This window comes from Marmota monax, unplaced genomic scaffold (assembly GCF_021218885.2).
Source record: "Marmota monax isolate L192 unplaced genomic scaffold, Marmota_monax_Labrador192_F-V1.1 WCK01_AAM20220418_F8-fsc00046, whole genome shotgun sequence".
NCBI classification, from domain to species: Eukaryota; Metazoa; Chordata; class Mammalia; order Rodentia; family Sciuridae; genus Marmota; species Marmota monax.
This window is the reverse complement of record NW_026692486.1, coordinates 2,420,882-2,440,596: the sequence shown is the minus strand read 5'-3', so window position 1 is coordinate 2,440,596 and position 19,715 is coordinate 2,420,882. Positions and strand designations below refer to the sequence as shown.

Here is a 19,715-nt window from a genome sequence, read left to right as displayed (position 1 = left end):
TATAGCACACTTTAGGGAAATGGAGTACTTGCAGATGGACAAAAGTTGCAATAACAGGTGATTCTTCAATAGTAAACATATAGCCTGTCTGGAGTATGGAGATTCTGTTAGTAAGGAGGATTATTGAAAATTAAACTTAGTAATGTAGGATTTGTGGTCTCTATTGTAGAGGTTAAGGAAATCAGATTGATATGAGAAACATTCTTGAAGGGAAGAATGACTTCATAATAAGTGGAAGTATATTTATTTTAGTATCAAACAGTATGGTAATACTTCTCAGTGTTTCTCAAGCTCATTTGACTACTTTTTCTGTTTTGTTCTGCTGGGGTACCTAATAAAGCCTATCAAATTGCTTTCACAGGAATGCTCTCAGAGGCATTCGGTATACCTGGGGCTTCAGTCTTATCTCTGTTTATTTTATCTTTTGTTTATTCAACCTTTCATGTGTTGTGTCCTTCCTGGTGGACATTTCACCTTTTTGAGCTTCTTTCTTTTTCCCTTCCTTTGCTTTTAATTTATGTCTTATTTCCTTCTTTGTATTTATTTTGTATTTTCCTTTTCTGAACAGGGAAGGCAAAGATTACTGATAATGTGATGTTAGTTAAATTGCTTAATCTCATTGAGCCTTAGTTTAAAGTGGAGATGTATACTCAGAGCTATTAGTAGGCTTAAATGAGAGTCTTTTCAAATTGCTTATCACGTTTCTTGGAACACTTGTGTTTCATAAACTTGATGCTCAGTTCTTCCCCACCTCTTTCCCTTCCTATTGGTAATTCCCTATGCAGCTGGTCTTGTCTTCACAGGTGGGAGGTGCTGTGGGCCTGAGTACTTATTGGTAGGCTTGTGATTGTTTCTTTCCTATACCCTGTGCTTCAGCCAAACTAGATTGTTTTATGCATCTCTGCACTGATCCTATATTTTCCTTTCTATAAAGACTACTTTTTCAAACATAGCTTAATTCTCACAATATCTTTTTTTCTCTTCCTCAAACTATAAGAAATTCATCTTTTTCTGAAGTAAAACCTGTCATTTTCCCTACCTTGTTATGTTTTATTTATCTCTAACCTAAGACATAAAGCCTTTACAGGAAATTTTATCATTCTTTGAATTCTCTATGGAAGGTAACAGTGGGAACTCTATGAAACAGATACTTTTTATGCTTTGCAGAATGGAATAATTTGTGTCTGTTCTTGATAATTCACTGATGTTGAATATCAGATATAAGATTAACACAGAAATTTTTGTGGCATCTGTATAAGTGGTGAACCATTTATAATGGTTTTCACATTATATTCTTTGGAACAGTAGAGTGGCTGTAGAGGTGTTTTGGGCTTATTTTCATCATTGATAAACAGAATTAATTGATTTATAAAATGGTACAAAATTGCACAGCAAGAGCAAGGGGTTAGGTATTGGGGAGGTTACATGTCACCTACTTGAAACCCAGACTTTCTCCACTTAAATCTTTTTTTTTTTTTTTAATGTACTTGGCTATCATGTTACATTTTATTTGAACTTTGAGTCTAGGGTCATGATTTCAAAATGTCTGAAAACCATTCAGGTAGAGAGAGTACCCTTCTGAAGTGGACTTAGATATACACAAACAAAAAATTCTGTTTTCATAATGCTGACTGTGAAATCTCGATGGATTTAGGAGTTCAAAATATGTTTTGTAGCATATGATTCAAGAAAATGAATTTTTTTCTCTCCAAGGACAGCTTTTCTTTTTTCATTGTTCTGATGTCTATATATCTGTATAGTTGTTATTTTAGAATATCAAATATTATAATAGGAATGAGACATTTATTTTTCCCCCTGAAACTGGAGATTGTACTAGGGGTACACTGAGCTACATTCCCATTCCTTTTTATTTTGAGACAAGGTCTTGAATTTGAACTGGCCTTAAACTTGCCATCCTCCAGCCTCAGCCTCTTAAATTGATGGGATTATAGATAGGAGTGCCCAATGAGACTTTAATCTTTAGAACCAGTAGCCTCTTTATATTTGGGGATTTTTTTTTTTTTTTTTTTTTGTACCAGGGATTGAACCCAGGGGCCTTAACCACTGAATCACCTCCTCAGCCCTTTTTATTTTATATTTTGAGATGGGGTCTCACTAAGTTGCTTAGGGTCTTGGTAAGTTGTTGAGGCTGGCTTTGAACTTGTGATCCTCCTGCCTCAGCCTCCTGAGCCAATAGGATTATAGGCATATGCCACCATGCCTGGCTTGGAAAGTTTTAAAGATACATTACAGTTTTCTATATTGTGTCACTGGATTTAATAAAAGTTGTATGTATATGTGTGCATGTGTGTATTTATTAGTATTTTTTTTCCTAGTTTCAGGTATGTCCCAAAAGTCTCTGTGTTTCTACTCCTGGACATCGTACTGATCTTTTTCAGAGGGATCCTAAAAATGTCCTGATAACTGATTTTTTTGGGAGTGTACGGAAAGTGGAAATTACAACAGAAACTATTAGTTTGCAACAGGATTCAGAAATCATGGAAATCAGGTATTCATCTTAAATTGTTATTTGAATAGTCTATTCTCATAATTTGTAAATTTTTATGAAAAACATCAAGAGATGAAAGTTAGTGTTTGTCTGTAGTTTCACATTTCTACCCAATATTCATTTTATATAGGCCACATGCTTTACAGATTTATGGACAAAAACTTAATAATAAATATTAGTGGAAAGTTAAGATTATGATTAAGATTATGTTGGCATTTTAAAATGCAGTGTTGGTAGTAGTGCAGTGTGAGACTTGCTAAGACCTAAAACTTTGCCCCTAACTGGCCATTATAGAACTACACTTTTCACTTTATTGGAACTCTTGGTAATTCATTAGGGAGAGGCATAAGAGAGCTATAAGCCAGATACTTCCTTTTTGAGGAGTGGATTGTTGTGCATGTATATTTGTGTGAGACAGGTTGAAAGAAATTGGTTAACTTTGGGTAAATTAATTTTAGAAATATTTATAATGCTCTTTTTTTTCCTAGAAGGCAAAAATATCTCATTAAAATTAAATAATGGCTTGATTAATAGCCACTTTCTTGAAATATGTAACAATATATTTTGTTAGCTGTATAACTTAATTTGTTATTGTCTAATGCTATTGTCTCATGATGTCATACTCTAGGGAACTTCCCTGGCTTGTTAAATGGCAACATATAAAATTCTCACAGTTTTGAACATTTCAGAGATTTCTAGTTGAACTTAGAATGTGGTAGGAATAAATCCTAGCACAAAATACTTATTTATTTATGAATATTTAGAATTGATATTGCTACCTGTTCTGGGTATTCAAAGTCTTATATTTTTTCTTTCCCAATTTCCTATTTCTATAGTCTTAAAAAAGGTGTTAAGGCAGTAGATTAAAATCCTACAGCAATATTTATTACCTTTATTTTTTGTTTAAATAACAGCTTTCAAATTGCCTCTGTAAAAATGGCTAAACTGTACTTTAACAAATGAGTATTATGTCTTTTACTAAATTCATTCTATAATTCTCCTTGAACTTGATCCTATAAAAGATAATATTTGCCCTTGCCCTTCTCTGAACCATCCGAACATTGAATTAATCTCCTTTATAGGCAAGGACCATCTTTTTACTGCTTTACTTATTTTCTGTTCTCTCAACATACAATATTAAATATATAGTGATTGGACAATAAAAAATTGTTTCACTGGAATTCTGTTGTATGTTCTGGAAGAATGGAAATTTGCCTCTTCAGTTTTCTCTGTGTATTAATTTTTTTTTTTTTTTTTAGAAAGAATTTTAATATTTATTTTTTTTTTAGTTATCGGCGGACACAACATCTTTGTATGTGGTGCTGAGGATCGAACCCGGGCCGCACGCATGCCAGGCAAGCGCGCTACCGCCTGAGCCACATCCCAGCCCCTCTGTGTATTAATTTGAAAGCAAAAATTGTTAGTGCTGAAGATATCTTAATTTATTCTGTGGAAAATATTTTAAGCTTTAAAGCCAGACAGCAAGCATTGTTGAATTAGAGCACCCTCTAGTGTTTGTAGATGAATTTTATTTAGGTTGTTTACCAGGTAGTTTCATAACTCCTAAGCTGGATCTGGTGGCATGGGCCTGTAATCTTAGCCATTCCCAAGCTCAGGCAGGAGGAGTGTTGTAGTCTAGGCATTAGGGGTAATAGGACAATATAAGAGACTCCATTTTTTAAAACAAATTTACTTGTATACTTTATTCAACTAATATATGAGAATTTAGTTCTCATTGTGCTCCCAGGAATTTTTTACATGAATGTTACAGATATTATCTCATTGTATAAAGGTTCTATTTACATGTATTTATGAATGACAATTGGAAGTTCTTTTAATAATCGTTTTTTCCCCTACCCTTTTTATTGGTGCATTACAGTTGTACATAATGGTGGAATTTGTTGTTACATATTTGTATGTATACACAATATAACAATATAATTTGGTCAGTTTGGCTCCCGAGCACTTTGCCCTTCCCTTTCTACCTTTCACCTCCTGGTTGCTTTCCTCTGTTCTACTGATCTCCCTTTCATTTTAATGAGATCCCTTTCTCTCACCTTTCTTTTCCTTTTTTCTCTAGCTTCCACATATAAGAGAAAACATATGATCCATGACCTTTTGGAGTTTGGCTTATTTTGCTTAACATAGTGTTCTTCATTTCCATTCATTTTCCTGCATGACATAATTTTACATTTCTTCGAAATGAATTTTAGGATTGTTTTTTTCTAGTTCTGGGAGAAATGTCATTTGTATTTTGATGGGATTTACATTGCATTTACAATGGATTACAAACAGTGTAATCCATTGTTTGACACTGGCCTTTTAAAAGATATTTTGTATATCTTGTTTTGATAGTATGGCCATTTTAACAATGTTAATTCTGCCTATTTGTGAACATGGAGGTTTTTCCATCTTGTGTGTTTTAAATTTCTTTCTTCAAAGTTTTATAGTTTTCATTGTAGAGTTCTTTTACCTCCTAGTTTAAACTTATTCCTATTGTGAATGGAATTGCTTTTCTGATTTCCTTCTCAGCAGAATTCATTGCTGGTTTATAGGAAAGGTATTGATTTTTGTATGTTGATTTTGTAGCCTGTTACTTTGCCAAATCTATTAGTTCTAGCAATCTTTTGGTGAAGATTTTGGATCTTCTAGGTAAAGGATCATATCATGTACAAATAGTGATAATTTGACTTTTTTCTATTTTTATCCCTTTTATTTCCTTCTCTTGCCTAATTGCTCTTGCTAGAATTCCTAGTAGTATATTAAATAGGAGTAGTGAGGTAGGATATCCTTTTCTTTTTCCAGATTATAAAGAAAATGCTTTCAGTTTTTCCCCATTTATTATGCTTTGGGTTTTTCACATATAGCCTTTATGGTGCTGGGGTAGCTTCCTTCTATCCCTAGATTCTTCAGTGTTTCTGTCTTGAATAGCTGTTGAATTTTGTTAAAGGCTTCCTTTACATGAAAGCTTATTTAGAGAACAGCATATTCACCAAAAATTAGATATCAACTATTTTGTTAAGGAAGTTATAGCCTAGAATGTTTATCTAGTTTTTTCAAACTTTAGTTTGAAATATCAATACAATATTATTAAAATTGGTAGTTGTGCCTTAAAAATATTACTTCTACATATATTTTAAGGAAACAGTATAATCCATTGGTTGAAATTGGCTTTTTAAAAAATATTTTGTGTAATAGTCTAGTATATACTACTAATCAGATATGATAGAAGATATTAATACATAAAATTGACTGATGTAGTTTCATGGAATAAGAATTGTTTTAGTATTACTGTTTTCTGAAACTTAGGTATATTGAGTAAAATAAAGTTTTAATGGTATAATGAACTTGGGATTGTGAATATCTCTGACAAACTTGAATTTCATTTCCTTTGGATATATAACCCAGAAGTGGTATTACTGTATTATTTGGTAGTTTTCTTTTTAATTTTTTTCAATTTGTTTTAGTTGTAGATGGACACAATACCTTCACAATAAAATAAATAAATATTTAATTTATTTATTTTAATGTGGTGCTGAGGATCAAACCCAGTGCCTCACATATGCGAAGCAAGCACTCTGCCACTGAGCCACAACCTCAAGCCTTGTTTTTATTTTTTGAGAACCTTCATACTATTTTCTGTAATAGTTGTACTAATTTACGTACCCACCAACATTGCATAAGAATTTCCTTTTATCTATATCTTTGCATTTTTGATAGTAATCATTTTAACAGGTGTGAAGTGTCATTTCATTGTGTCTTTAATTTGTACTTCCCTGATGATTATGATGTTGAACATTTTTTCATATGCCTGTTGGCCATTTATATGTTTTTGAAATATGTCTGTTTAGATTCTTTACTCATTTTTTGATTGGGTGATTTTTAGCTATTGAGTTATTTGAGTTATATATTTTGGACATTAACCTTTTATCAGATATATGGTTTACAAGTATTTTCTTTCATTCTGTAGGTAGTCTCATTGCAATATTGATTTTCTTTCTTTCTCTCTTTCTCTTTCTCTCTCTCTCTCTTTCTTTTTTTTCCTATGTGATATTGAGGATCAAACCCAGTGCCTCACACATGCTAAGCGAGCACTCTACCACTGAGTTACAACCCCAGCCCTCTATTGATTGTCTTCTTTGCTGTGTAGAAGCTATGTAATTTGATGCAGTTCATTTTCCTGTTTTTGCTTTCTGTTGCCAGTGCTTTTGTGATCATATTCAAGAAATCATTGCCAAAACCAGTGTCAAAATGTTTTTGTTGTTGTTGTTTTGTTTTAATTCTTCTAGTAGTTTTGCAGTTCTAAGTCTTTAAGCCTTTAACCTATTTTAAGTTGACTTTGGTATTTGGAATGAGCTAAGGTTTCAGTTTCATTTTTCTGCATGTGGATATCTAATTTTCCCACCACTACTTATTGAAGGCACTGTCTTTTCTTCTGTGTTCTTGTTACCTTTGTTGAAGATTAGTTGATTTTATAAGAGTATGGATTTATTTCTGAGATTTCTCTTGTGTTCCATTGGTTTGTGTATCTGTTTTTCCACCAGTACTATGTTACTTTGTAATTTATTTTAAAAACAGCCATTGTAATGTTCACAGCTGTGTTCTTTTAGCTCAAGATTGCCTTGGTTACTATTGATTATTATTGCCTTGGTTGTTTGGGGGGTCTTTGTGGTTTCATACAAATTTTAATATTGATTTTTCTATTTCTGTGAAAAATGTTATTGGAATTTTGATACAGATTGCATTGAATATTTAGATTGCTTTAGATAGTGTTGGCATTTTAACATCTTTCTCAAATTCATGAATGTGGGATGTTTTCATTTATATATATCTTCAATTTCTTTCATCTTTGTTTTACAGTTTTCAGTGTGCAGATCTTTCACTTTCTTGGTGAAATTTATTCCCAAGTATTTTATTTATGTTTTATACTTTTGTAGATGAGATCAATTTCTTGACTTTCTTTTCGGATGTTCATTGATAGTGTTATGGAGATTTACATCTCCTCTGTTCATGATAAAGCCCAAAGAATAAATTGCTCATTGCTCATTCTAAATTTTACAAAAGACTTTGTGATCAACTCAGCTCATTCAAGTGCCCACCTCTGGTCCAACTGGGAAGTAATAAGAATCATATAACACAAAAAATATGACTGCTTGGGACCTACTCCATGTGAGTAAAGTGAACTCCCAGAAGTTAACTTGGAATTAGGCAGATACCTGAAGGATATTTAAATCAATCTCATTTAATCCACATGATAACTTTATGCAGCAGGTGCAGTTTCTCCATTTTATAGGTGTATAAACTGAGACTGAAAAAGGTTAAGAAACCTGCCTAAAGTCACATATCTAACAAACAGTAATACCAATATACAAATCCAGGAATGTCCCACACTCCTAAAAATTAAGTATTTAATTTTATTCTTTCATAATTTACTCTGAACAACTTGGCTTGCTTTCTTATAAATCTATTTCTAGGTGGATGTGGTGGCACATGCCTGTAATCCCAGCAGCTAGGGAGGTTGAGGCAGGAGGATCACAGGTTCAAAGTCAGCCTCAGCAACTTAGTGCGGCCCTAAGTAACTCATTGAGAACCTGTCTCTTAATAAAATATGAAAAGGCTCAGTGGTTAAGGCCCATATGTTCAATCCCTAGTAACCTCCACCAAATCATTTCTTCTATTATACAAACTTTAAATTGTATAAAAGGATACAATATGAAAAGGATATGAATAAAAGTAAGTTCTCACAGTGCAGATATTCATGTAATGACCAGATAAATAAACAGAAAATTGATGATACACTAGAAACTCCATATCCCTTTTGCCTTTTCCTCTACCCAGTCAACTCCCAACTCAGGGTAACCACTCTCTCAGCTCTTACGGAATTTATTTTCTTGTTCTTCATTTTAGTTTTATCCCCTAAGCATGGGTTCTTAAACACTATGTTTTGCTTCTTTTGCTAATATTGCCTTTGTGTAGTTCATTTATATTATTGTACATAGTTGAAGTTTGCTCATTTTTTCAGCTTTTTAAAAATGAAATATAATTTACTTTAAGTAAAATGACCTTCTTGAGTTTACATTTCTAAGTTTTAACAAATGCATATAGTTGGATAATGCCATATCTGTTCATCACCACAAGAACTCTTTTTTATGCCCCTTTCTATCCACTCTTTCCCTATGTTCTTTAAGCCCTTGATCTGTTTTCTGTCCCTGGTTTTTCCTTTATTAAATAGATGAAATCATACATTCTATAACTTTTTAAGTCTCCCCTCCCCCCCCCCCCCCCCCCGCTTCTGGTACTGGGATTGAACCTGGGGGTGTTACCACCAGCTATATACCCAGTCTTTTTAAAAATTTTTTTTAATTTTTTTTTATTGGTTGTTCAAAACATTACAAAGCTCTTGACATATCATATTTCATACATTTGATTCAAGTGGGTTTTGAACTCCCAATTTTACCCCAAATACAGATTGCAGAATCACGTCGGTTACACATCTACATTTTTACACAATGCCCTATTAGTAACTGTTGTATTCTGCTACCTTTCCTATCCTCTACTATCTCCCCTCCCCTCTCCTCCCATCTTCTCTCTCTACCCCATCTACTGTAATTCCTTTCTCTCCTTGTTTATTTTCCCATTACCCTCACAACCTCTTATATGTAATTTTGTATAACAATAAGGATCTCCCTCCATTACCATGCAGTTTCCCTTTTCTCTCCCTTTCCCTCCCACCTCATGTATCTGTATAATGTTAATCTTTTCTTCCTTCTCATCCTCCCTGCTTTGTTCTTAGTTGCTCTCATTATATCAAAGAAGACATTTGGCATTTGTTTTTTAGGGATTGGCTAGCTTCACTAAGCATAATCTGCTCTAGTGCCATCCATTTCCCTGCAAATTCCATGATTTTGTCATTTTTTAGTGCTGTATAATACTCCATTGTGTATAAATGCCACATTTTTTTTATCCATTCATCTATTGAAGGGCATCTGGGTTGGTTCCACAGTCTAGCGATTGTGAATTGTGCTGCTGTGAACATCGATGTAGCAGTATCCCTGTAGTATGCTCTTTTAAGGTCTTCAGGGAATAGTCCGAGAAGGGCAATAGCTGAGTCAAATGGTGGTTCCATTCCCAGCTTTCCCAGGAATCTCCATACTGCTTTCCAAATTGGCCGCACCAATTTGCAGTCCCACCAGCAATGTACAAGAATACCCTTTTTCCCACATCCTCTCCAGCACTTGTTGTTGTTTGACTTCATAATGGCTGCCAATCTTACTGGAGTGAGATGGTATCTTAGGGTGGTTTTGATTTGCATTTCTCTGACTGCTAGTGATGGTGAGCATTTTTTCATGTACTTGTTGATTGATTGTATGTCCTCCTCTGAGAAGTGTCTGTTCAGGTCTTTGGCCCATTTGTTGATTGGGTTATTTGTTTTCTTATTGTTTAATTTTTTGAGTTCTTTGTATACTCTGGATATTAGGGCTCTATCTGAAGTGTGAGGAGTAAAAATTTGTTCCCATGATGTAGGCTCCCTATTTACCTCTCTTATTGTTTCTCTTGCTGAGAAAAAACTTTTCAGTTTAAGTAAGTCCCATTTGTTGATTCTTGTTATTAACTTTTGTGCTATGGGTGTCCTATTAAGGAATTTGGAGCTCGACCCCACAATATGTAGATCGGAGCCAACTTTTTCTTCTATCAGACGTAGAGTCTCTGATTTGATATCTAGCTCCTTGATCCACTTTGAGTTAACTTTTGTGCATGGCGAGAGGAGGGGGTTCAGTTTCATTTTGTTGCATATGGATTTCCAGTTTTCCCAACACCATTTGTTGAAGATGCTATCCTTCCTCCATTGCATGCTTTTAGCTCCTTTATCAAATATAAGATAGTTGTAGCTTTGTGGATTAGTCTCTGTGTCCTCTATTCTGTACCATTGGTCCACCCGCCTGTTTTGGTACCAGTACCATGCTGTTTTTGTTACTATTGCTCTGTAATATAGTTTTAAATCCGGTATCGCTATACCACCTGATTCACACTTCCTGCTTAGAATTGCTTTTGCTATTCTGGGTCTTTTATTTTTCCATATGAATTTCATGATTGCTTTATCTATTTCTACAAGAAATGCCATTGGGATTTTGATTGGCATTGCATTAAACCTATAGAGAACTTTTGGTAATATCGCCATTTTGATGATGTTAGTTCTGCCTATCCATGAACAGGGTATATTTTTCCATCTTCTAAGATCTTCTTCTACTTCTCTTTTTAGGGTTTTGTAGTTTTCATTGTATAAATCCTTCACCTCTTTTGTTAGGTTGATTCCCAAGTATTTTATTTTTTTTGAGGATATTGTGAATGGAGTGTTTTTCCTCATTTCCGTTTCAGAAGTTTTGTCACTGATATACAGAAATGCCTTTGATTTGTGCGTGTTGATTTTATATCCTGCCACTTTGCTGAATTCATTTATTAGCTCTAGTAGTTTTTTTGTAGACCCTTTTGGGTCTTCTAGGTATAGAATCATGTCATCTGCAAATAGTGATAATTTAAGTTCTTCCTTTCCTATTTTTATGCCTTTAATTTCTTTCGTCTGTCTAATTGCTCTGGCCAGTGTTTCGAGAACTATATTGAATAGAAGTGGTGATAGAGGGCATCCCTGTCTTGTTCCAGATTTTAGGGGGAATGCCTTCAATTTTTCTCCATTGAGAATGATGCTAGCCTGAGGCTTAGCATAGATAGCTTTTACAATGTCGAGGTAAGTTCCTGTTATCCCTAGTTTTTCTAATGTTTTGAACATAAAGGGATGCTGTACTTTGTCGAATGCTTTTTCTGCGTCTATTGAGATGATCATATGGTTCTTATCTTTAAGTCTATTGATGTGGTGAATAACATTTATTGATTTCCGTATATTGAACCATCCTTGCATCCCAGGGATGAATCCTACTTGATCATGGTGCACAATTTTTTTGATGTGCCTTTGTATCCGATTCGCAAGAATTTTATTGAGGATTTTTGCATCTAGGTTCATCAGAGATATTGGTCTGTAGTTTTCTTTCTTTGAGGTGTCTTTGTCTGGTTTCGGAATCAGGGTGATGTTGGCCTCATAGAATGAATTTGGCAGAGCTCCCTCTTTTTCTATTTCCTGAAATAGCTTGAAAAGTATTGTTATTAATTCTTCCTTAAAGGTTTTGTAAAACTCTGCTGTATACCCATCCGGACCTGGGCTTTTCTTGGTTGGAAGTCTTTTGATTGCTTCTTCTATTTCATCTATTGATATTGGTCTGTTTAAGTTGTGAGTATCCTCCTGACTCAGTCTGGGCAAATCATGACTTAAGGTATTTATCGATGTCTTCACTATCTTCTATTTTATTGGAATATAGGTTTTCAAAATAATTTCTAATTGTCTTCTGTATTTCTGTAGCGTCTGTTGTGATATTGCCTTTTTCATCCCGTATGTTAGTAATTTGAGTTCTCTCTCTTCTTCTCTTCGTTAGCATGGCTAAGGGTCTGTCGATCTTATTTATTTTTTCAAAGAACCAACTTTTAGTTTTGTTAATTTTTTCAATAGTTTCTTTTGTTTCAATTTCGTTGATTTCCGCTCTGATTTTAATTATTTCTTGCCTTCTGCTACATTTGCTGTTGTTTTGCTCTTCCTTTTCTAGGTTTTTGAGGTGTAGTGTGAGTTCATTTATTTGTTGGTTTTTTCTTTTTTTGAGGAAAGAACTCCAAGAAATGAATTTCCCTCTTAAAACTGCTTTCATTGTGTCCCATAGATTCCGGTATGTTGTGTCTGTATTGTCATTTGTCTCTAAGAATTTTTTTATCTCCTCCTTTATGTCTTCTGTAACCCATTGATCATTCAGTAGCATATTGTTCATTTTCCATGTGATGTAGGATTTTTCCTTCCTTCTTTTATCATTGATTTCCAGTTTCATTCCATTATGATCAGATAAAATGCATGGGATTATCTCCACCCCTGTATATTTACTGAGGGTTGCCCTATGGCATAATATATGGTCTGTTTTTGAGAAGGATCCATGTGCTGCTGAGAAAAAAGTATATCCACTTGATGATGGTTGATATATTCTATATATGTCAGTTAAGTCTAGGTTGTTGATTGTGATATTGAGTTCTATAGTTTCTTTATTCAGCTTTTGTTTGGAGGATCTGTCCAATGGTGAGAGAGGTGTGTTGAAGTCACCCATAATTATTGTGTTGTGGTCTATTTGATTCTTGAACTTAAGGAGAATTTGTTTTATGAACGTCGCAGCACCATTATTTGGTGCATAAATATTGATAATTGTTATGTCTTGTTGGTGAATGGTTCCTTTTAACAGTATATAATGTCCTTCCTTATCCCTTTTGATTAACTTAGTCTTGAAGTCGATTTTATTCGATATGAGGATGGCCACCCCTGCTTGCTTACGAGGACCGTGTGCGTGGCATATTTTTTCCCAACCTTTCACCTTCAGCCTGTGTATGTCTTTTGCAATCAGATGTGTCTCCTGGAGGCAGCATATTGTTGGATTTGTTTTTTTAATCCATGTTACTAGCCTATGTCTCTTTATTGGAGAGTTTAAGCCATTAACGTTTAGAGTTACTATTGATATATTGTTTGTACTTCCATCCATGTTTGATTATTTATCTTCTTTTTTTTATTTAATTTAGTTTGTTTCTCCATGGTTAGCTTTCCTCCCACCCTCTGTTTTTATAGAGGCACTTCCCACTGATGGTTTTGGTTATTGTTTTTCATTTCTTCCTCGTGTAGTGTTTTGCTCAAGATGCTTTGCAATGCTGGTTTTCTGGCTGCAAATTCTTTTAACTTTTGTTTATCATGAAAGATTTTTATTTCGTTGTCGTACCTGAAGCTTAATTTTGCTGGATACAGAATTCTTGGTTGGCATCCATTGTCTTTCAGTGTTTGAAATACGTTGTTCCAGGATCTTCTCGCTTTCAGCGTCTGTGATGAAAAATCCGTTGTTAACCTTATTGGTTTACCCCTGAATGTAATCTGCCTCCTTTCTCTTGTAGCTTTTAATATTTTCTCTTTGTTCTGTATATTGGATATCTTCATAACAATGTGTCTTGGCGTTGTTCTACTGTGATTTTGTGTGCTTGGTGTCCTGTATGCATCTAAAATTTGTATATCCGTTTCCTTTTTTATTTCTGGAAAGTTTTCTGTAATTATTTCATTCAGCAGGCTACTCATTCCCTTGGTTTGAATCTCTGTACCTTCTTCTATCCCGATGACTCGTAGGTTTGGTTTTTTTATGTTATCCCATATCTCTTGGATGTTTTTCTCGTGGTTTTTAACCAGCCTTTCTGAGTTGGCTAGGCTCTTTTCAAGATGATATATTTTGTCTTCATTATCTGACGTTCTGGCTTCTACTTGCTCCACTCTGTTGGTGATACTCTCAATTGAGTTTTTAATTTGGTTTATTGTTTCCTTCATTTCTAGAGTTATTGTTTGATTTTTTTTTATAATCTCTATCTCCTGATAAAGATGCTTAACTTCTTCTTTTATCTGTTTATGTAATTCATTTTCAAAGTGTTCTTTCACTGTTTGGATTTGCTGTCTCGTATCCTCTTTAAGGTTCCATTCCATCTGTCTAAGGTATTCCTTGACAGCTATATACCCAGTCTTTTTAAAATTTAAATTTTATTTTGAGACAGTGTCTCCCTAAATTGATCAAACTGGGTTCAGACTTGTGATCCTCTTGCCTCAGCCTCCTGGATAGCTGTCACCACTGCAACGGACAGCTTCCTTTTTAAAATTTTTAACTGTATGTTCTGTGATTCTCCTGATTGCCATAATAATTATTTCATGTCATCAAGTTAAACCTTAATGTTCTAAATAAGTTAAAGTAAGTAACTTAATGTTTATCCTCTGACATTATAGGAGATATTACAGCATTAATAATAAACAGCAAAGCCATTGGAATCAACTTGTGAATTCAGATCCTCTCCATTTCCTAGCCATTTCACCTTGGGCAAAGTACTTAAACTTTTTTCAGCCGTAAGATGAGAATAATAATCATATAGTTTTTAAGAGAATTAATTTTAATTTTGCTTATAAAGCACTTAATTCTTTGCTTCAAATAGAGTTAAGTGCTTAGTAAGAGTTTGACATCAAGAAAGCTTATCACATGTACTGATAGAAATTAATTATTGCTAGAATTCTACATATACTACATTTTAGTTATTTGCTTAAATTATCTATTATACTTTTATTACTATAAACTAGTTATTTCATATCTGGAGGATTTTCATTTGTAGAAATCTATGAATTAGGAAATTGTGTTTTTACCAGAAGGTGGCAGTAATATCATATATTTGTACATATGGGAAAAGAATGATAAGAATTTTTCTGTGTATGTAAGTTGATCTGCTGTAAGAAATCTAACCATATGTGATTTTAGCCACAAAATAGGTAAATTTATAGGATGCTTTTTAATTATCACTTTTTTGGTATTTTCTTATATTAGTTTGGATATTATTAAATACTTGACCAAGAAATTCAAGAGTCAAAAAAAAAAATGTGTGAGGATTATTTGTAATTCATTAGTAATAAGGGTAATTTTTATTTCTGTGGGGAAGAGTAGATTGAATTTTTAGAAGATATTATATATAACACTAGGATTAGGTAAAGCAAGGAACAGAAGACATTTATATTAATAATGAAAATCTATAATCCCAGTTTTAGAAATTGTCATTTTTATAGAAATCATGGCATATCATTTTACCTGGTTTCCAAGTATTCTTCAGTTACACGTTGCCCATCCTAGCGCTCCATGAAACCTTTGACGCAACACTATATAGCAGGAATAGCATGATAGTGAATAAGACTTCATTTATATTTTGGTTTAATTACTTGCTTTGTATTTTCAGGTGCCTTATTTAGTTTTCCTGAAATTCAGATAGTTTATCTTTAAAAGGATACTTCTAGAGTAATTTTGAGGATTGGGGATAATGTATATAAAATGAGCATACTAAGCATTTAAAACTCATTGCAGTCATGTTGATGTCTTGTGTAGTGAAAGAGACACAGTGGATTTTTATGTTCTTTATTTGGTATGCTACAGTGCTATTTATATAGCTTAATTTCGATTTTTATCAGCTGTGCCATATGTTATGGTTTGGATGTGAGGTGTCCTCCAAAAGCTCACATGTGAAACAATGCAAGAAGGTTCAGAGGAGAAAAGATTGGGTTATAAGAATCTTAACCCGATCAGAAATTAATCCCCTGATAGGATTAACTGAGTGGTAACTGAAGTGGTAGGGTATGGTGGAGGAGGTGGGAATTAGGGCGTGGCTTTGGTATATGTATTTGAATCTGGCAAATGGAGACCCCCCTTTCTCTGCTCTCTGGTCACCATGTGAGCTGCTTCCCTCTGCCACACTCTTCCTCCATGGTGTTCAGCCTCACTTCAAGCCCTGAGGAATGGAGCTGGCTGCCTGTGGACTGAGACCTCTGAAACCATGAACCTACAAATAAAATTTTCCTCCTCTACAATTGTGCTAGTAAGATCTTTTAGTCACAGTGGCGAAAAACCTGACTAAAACACCATATATTGGCCCATTTGGACAGGAATCATCATTAGCCTGGTTTTTACATATTTTACATATCCATAGTTGATATCATAATATTCATATTCAACTACTATAGGTTTTATTGTAGGACAGAAATTAACCTGGTAAGAGATGGGGCCCTGAGGTTTTTGCTGGTAATAATGTCCTTTATGATTGATGGAATTTTGGGTCACTGTTGTTAAATTTATTGGAAAACAATCATTGTCATTGCTAATTAGTAAATTGAAATTTTACAACAAACTTTAAAGAAGAAAGCCAAAATGGAACCAAAACCTGAAAGTAAAGTCATTTAGTGAGTTTTCATTAAATTGATATAGTATTATTTAAAATATATTTTTAATAATGTAATAGATATATTCCTATGAGGTAATTAAAAATTTTCTTTTCACAGTTAATTTTGTCATGGAAAAGAAATAGCAGAAGACTGAATAAAAGTCATGTTTGATTTGGCCATGTTCTGTTACTGTGAATGATAATTAAATATTTATATAAGAAAGAAACATGTTTCTTCATGAAACAAAGACTTATCAACAAATTTGATTTGAGCTAAAGAAGGCATTAATTTACCAATACTGTCTAGCTCCGTTATTCCCCATCTTTGTTTTTAAATTCATTTCTGTGAAATTTCCCCCCACCCCATAGCTTTATTGAGGTAAAATTGAAATAAAATGCATATATTGGAAGTATGGAATTTGATCAATTTGACATGTATGTAACTAATACAATCAATATAAAAAGTATTTCTATTACTACTTTTTAAATTTGAAATTATTCAAACTGTGTTTCCTGCATGATTTACTATATTAGAAATCAGTCACCTTAAGATATATAGAAACCCATCCCCACGTCAACTATTTCAAGATTAAATAGCATATTTATAAATATCTAAGAGGTCAAGGAAAAAGCACAAGGAAATTAAAGAAAAAGCTCTTTGATCTAAGTGATAATAAAAGCTTAAAATATTAGGATCTCAAGGATGAAACAGTACCCAAATTAACATATATAACTTAAAGTATTTCTATCAGAAAGAAGCTAGAATACAATCAAATTATTTTCAAATAATGTACTAGGAAGGAAAAAGTAAGAGTAGGAGTAAAAATATATGGAATAGAGAAGAATAATATAGCTAAAATTTGATAAAAATCAAGTTTAATCAAGAAGAAACCAAAACACAGAAATTAATATCAATGGAAAGGGTGCTATCAAAATAACCCTACAGATGCTAAAAATATATGAAGGTAATATATTAATATTACAATTGTATGCCAACATATGTGATGGCTTGCATAACATGATCTGTATTAGAGAAGGATCTGTATGCTGCTGAGAAGCATATTCAGTCATTGATGGATGAAATATTCTATGAAATATTATATATTCACATAATATATGTGTGTGTTAAGTCTAAAGTATCAATTGTATCTTTTACTTCTATAGTTTCTTTATTCAGTTTTTGTTTATAGGAATCATTCAGTGGCGACAGAGGCTTATTAAAGTTACCCAGCATTATTGTGTTGTGGTCTATTTGATTCTTGAAATAGAGAAGGGTTTATTTGAGATACATAGTTGCTCCATTGTTTGGAGTATATCTTTGATTATTTTGTCTTGTTGATGTGTAATTCCCTTGAGTAGTATGAAATGGCCTTCTTTGTCCCTTATGATTAACTTTGGCTTAAAATTTACTTTATCTGATATGAGGATAATAACCCCTGCTTTATGTGATCCATGTGAATGATATGCTTTTTCCCATCCTTTCACCTTCAGTCTTTGTCTATGAGGTGAGTCTCTTGGAGACAGTATGTTGTTGGGTTTTGTTTTTTAATCTAACCTGCCAGTCTCTGTCTTTTGATTATGAGTTTAGGCCATAATGTTCAAGGTTATTACTGAGACATGATTTGTGTTCCTTGTCCTTTGGGTTCCTCCCTTTGCTGATTTTCACTTTTTTTTTTTTTTTCATTACTTTCTCATGGAATATTTTGCTGAAAATATTTTGTAGTGTAGGCTTTCTAATTGCAAATTCTTTTAACTTTTGTTTATCATGGAAGGTTTTTATTTCACCTTCATATCTGAAGCTTAATTTTGCTGGATATAGGATTCTTGGTTGGCCTCCATTTTCTTTCAGAGCTTGGTATATGTTATTCCAGGACCTCCTATCTTTGAGGGTCTTGGTTGAGAAATCAACTGAGATTTGAATAAGTTTCCTCCTATATGTAATCTGATATTTTTCTCTTGTAGCCTCTAAAATTCTATTCTTATTCTGTATATTAGGCATTTTCATTACAATGTGCCTTGGTATGGGCCTATTACAATTTTGAACATTTGGGTCCTGTAAACCTCTTGTGTTTGATTTTCTATTTCATTTTTTAGGTTTGGGAAATTTTCTGATATTATTTCATTGAAAAGATTGTACACTCTTTGGTTTGTATCTCTGCATCTTCATCTATACCAATGTATCTTAAATTTAGTCTTTTTATGTTACCCCATAGTTCTTGGAAGTTCTGTTCATTGTCTCTTAACATCTTCTCTCCGTGGTCAACTTTGTTTTCAAGATTATATATTTTGACTTTATTGCCTAAGGTTGTGTCTTCCAAGTGGTCTAGTTTGTTGGTGATGCTTTCTATTGAATTTTTAATTTGGTTTATTGTTTCCTTCATTTCGAGGATTTCTGCTTGTTTTTTTTTTTTCCAGAATCTCTGCCACTTTATTGAAGTGATCTTTCACTTCCTATATTTTCTCTTTGATTTCATTTTTTTATACTGTCCTTTACTTTGCAGATCAGTTTAACTATGTACATTCTAAACTCCTTCTCCGACATTTCTTCCACTGTGGTGTCAGTGGATTCTGTTATTGGGAGTATTTTGGTTTGCTTTTTCATGTGTTTTGTGTGTCTACCCATCTGACAGTATGGATCTGAAGCAGTAGAGTTTCTATCCTGTGGACTTATAGTGTTCCTGAAGGTTTCTAGTACCTCACTCTTTAAAGAGTGACAAATATTTCTTTGATATAAGGAGAGTAACTAAGAACAGAGTAGGGACTAAGAGCAGGAGAAGAAGATTAACATTAAACAGGGATGAGAGGTGGGAGGGAAAGGGAGAGAGAAGGGAAATTGCATGGAAATGGAAGGAGACCCTCAGGGTTATACAAAAGTACATACAAGAGGGAGTGAGGGGAAAGGGAAAAATAATACAAGGGGGAGAAATGAATGACAGTAGAGGGGGTAGAGAGAGAAGAGGGGAGGGGAGGGGAGGGGAGGGGGATAGTAGAGGATAGGAAAGGCAGCAGAACACAACAGACACTAGTATGGCAATATGTAAATCAATGGATGTGTAACTGATGTGATTCTGCAATCTGTATATGGGGTAAAATGGGAGTTCATAACCCACTTGAATCAAAGTGTGAAATATGATATGTCAAGAACTATGTAATGTTTTGAACAACCAACAATAAAAAATTAAAAAAAAATAGTGACAAATAATAATAACCACCAATGAAAACAATACTCTGCGTTAAACCAAATAGTTTCTACTATGTCATCTACAGTATTAATTACCACAATAAACAGAAATGATATGATCATTTATTGCCTACAATGAAAACAGCAAGTTTGCAAAAGGGTTTATAATTTTAA

General features: G+C 33.6%; 1 protein-coding gene across 2 annotated transcripts in view; it reads left to right on the top strand.

Moving 5' to 3' along the window:
* The window catches only part of Pigk (phosphatidylinositol glycan anchor biosynthesis class K), a 128,603-nt gene that overhangs the window by 52,915 nt on the left and 55,973 nt on the right, over positions 1-19,715 (top strand). Inside the window, exons 9-10 of one of the 2 annotated variants that reach the window (XM_058578932.1) lie at positions 2,337-2,509; positions 3,799-8,770. In XM_058578932.1, coding sequence (XP_058434915.1) covers positions 2,337-2,509; positions 3,799-3,835 — 210 coding nt within the window. In that variant the 3' untranslated portion in view covers positions 3,836-8,770. Of the gene's footprint in view, positions 1-2,336; positions 2,510-3,798; positions 8,771-19,715 lie in introns of those variants that run through there. The other variant, XM_046443165.2, reaches the window with a different exon arrangement.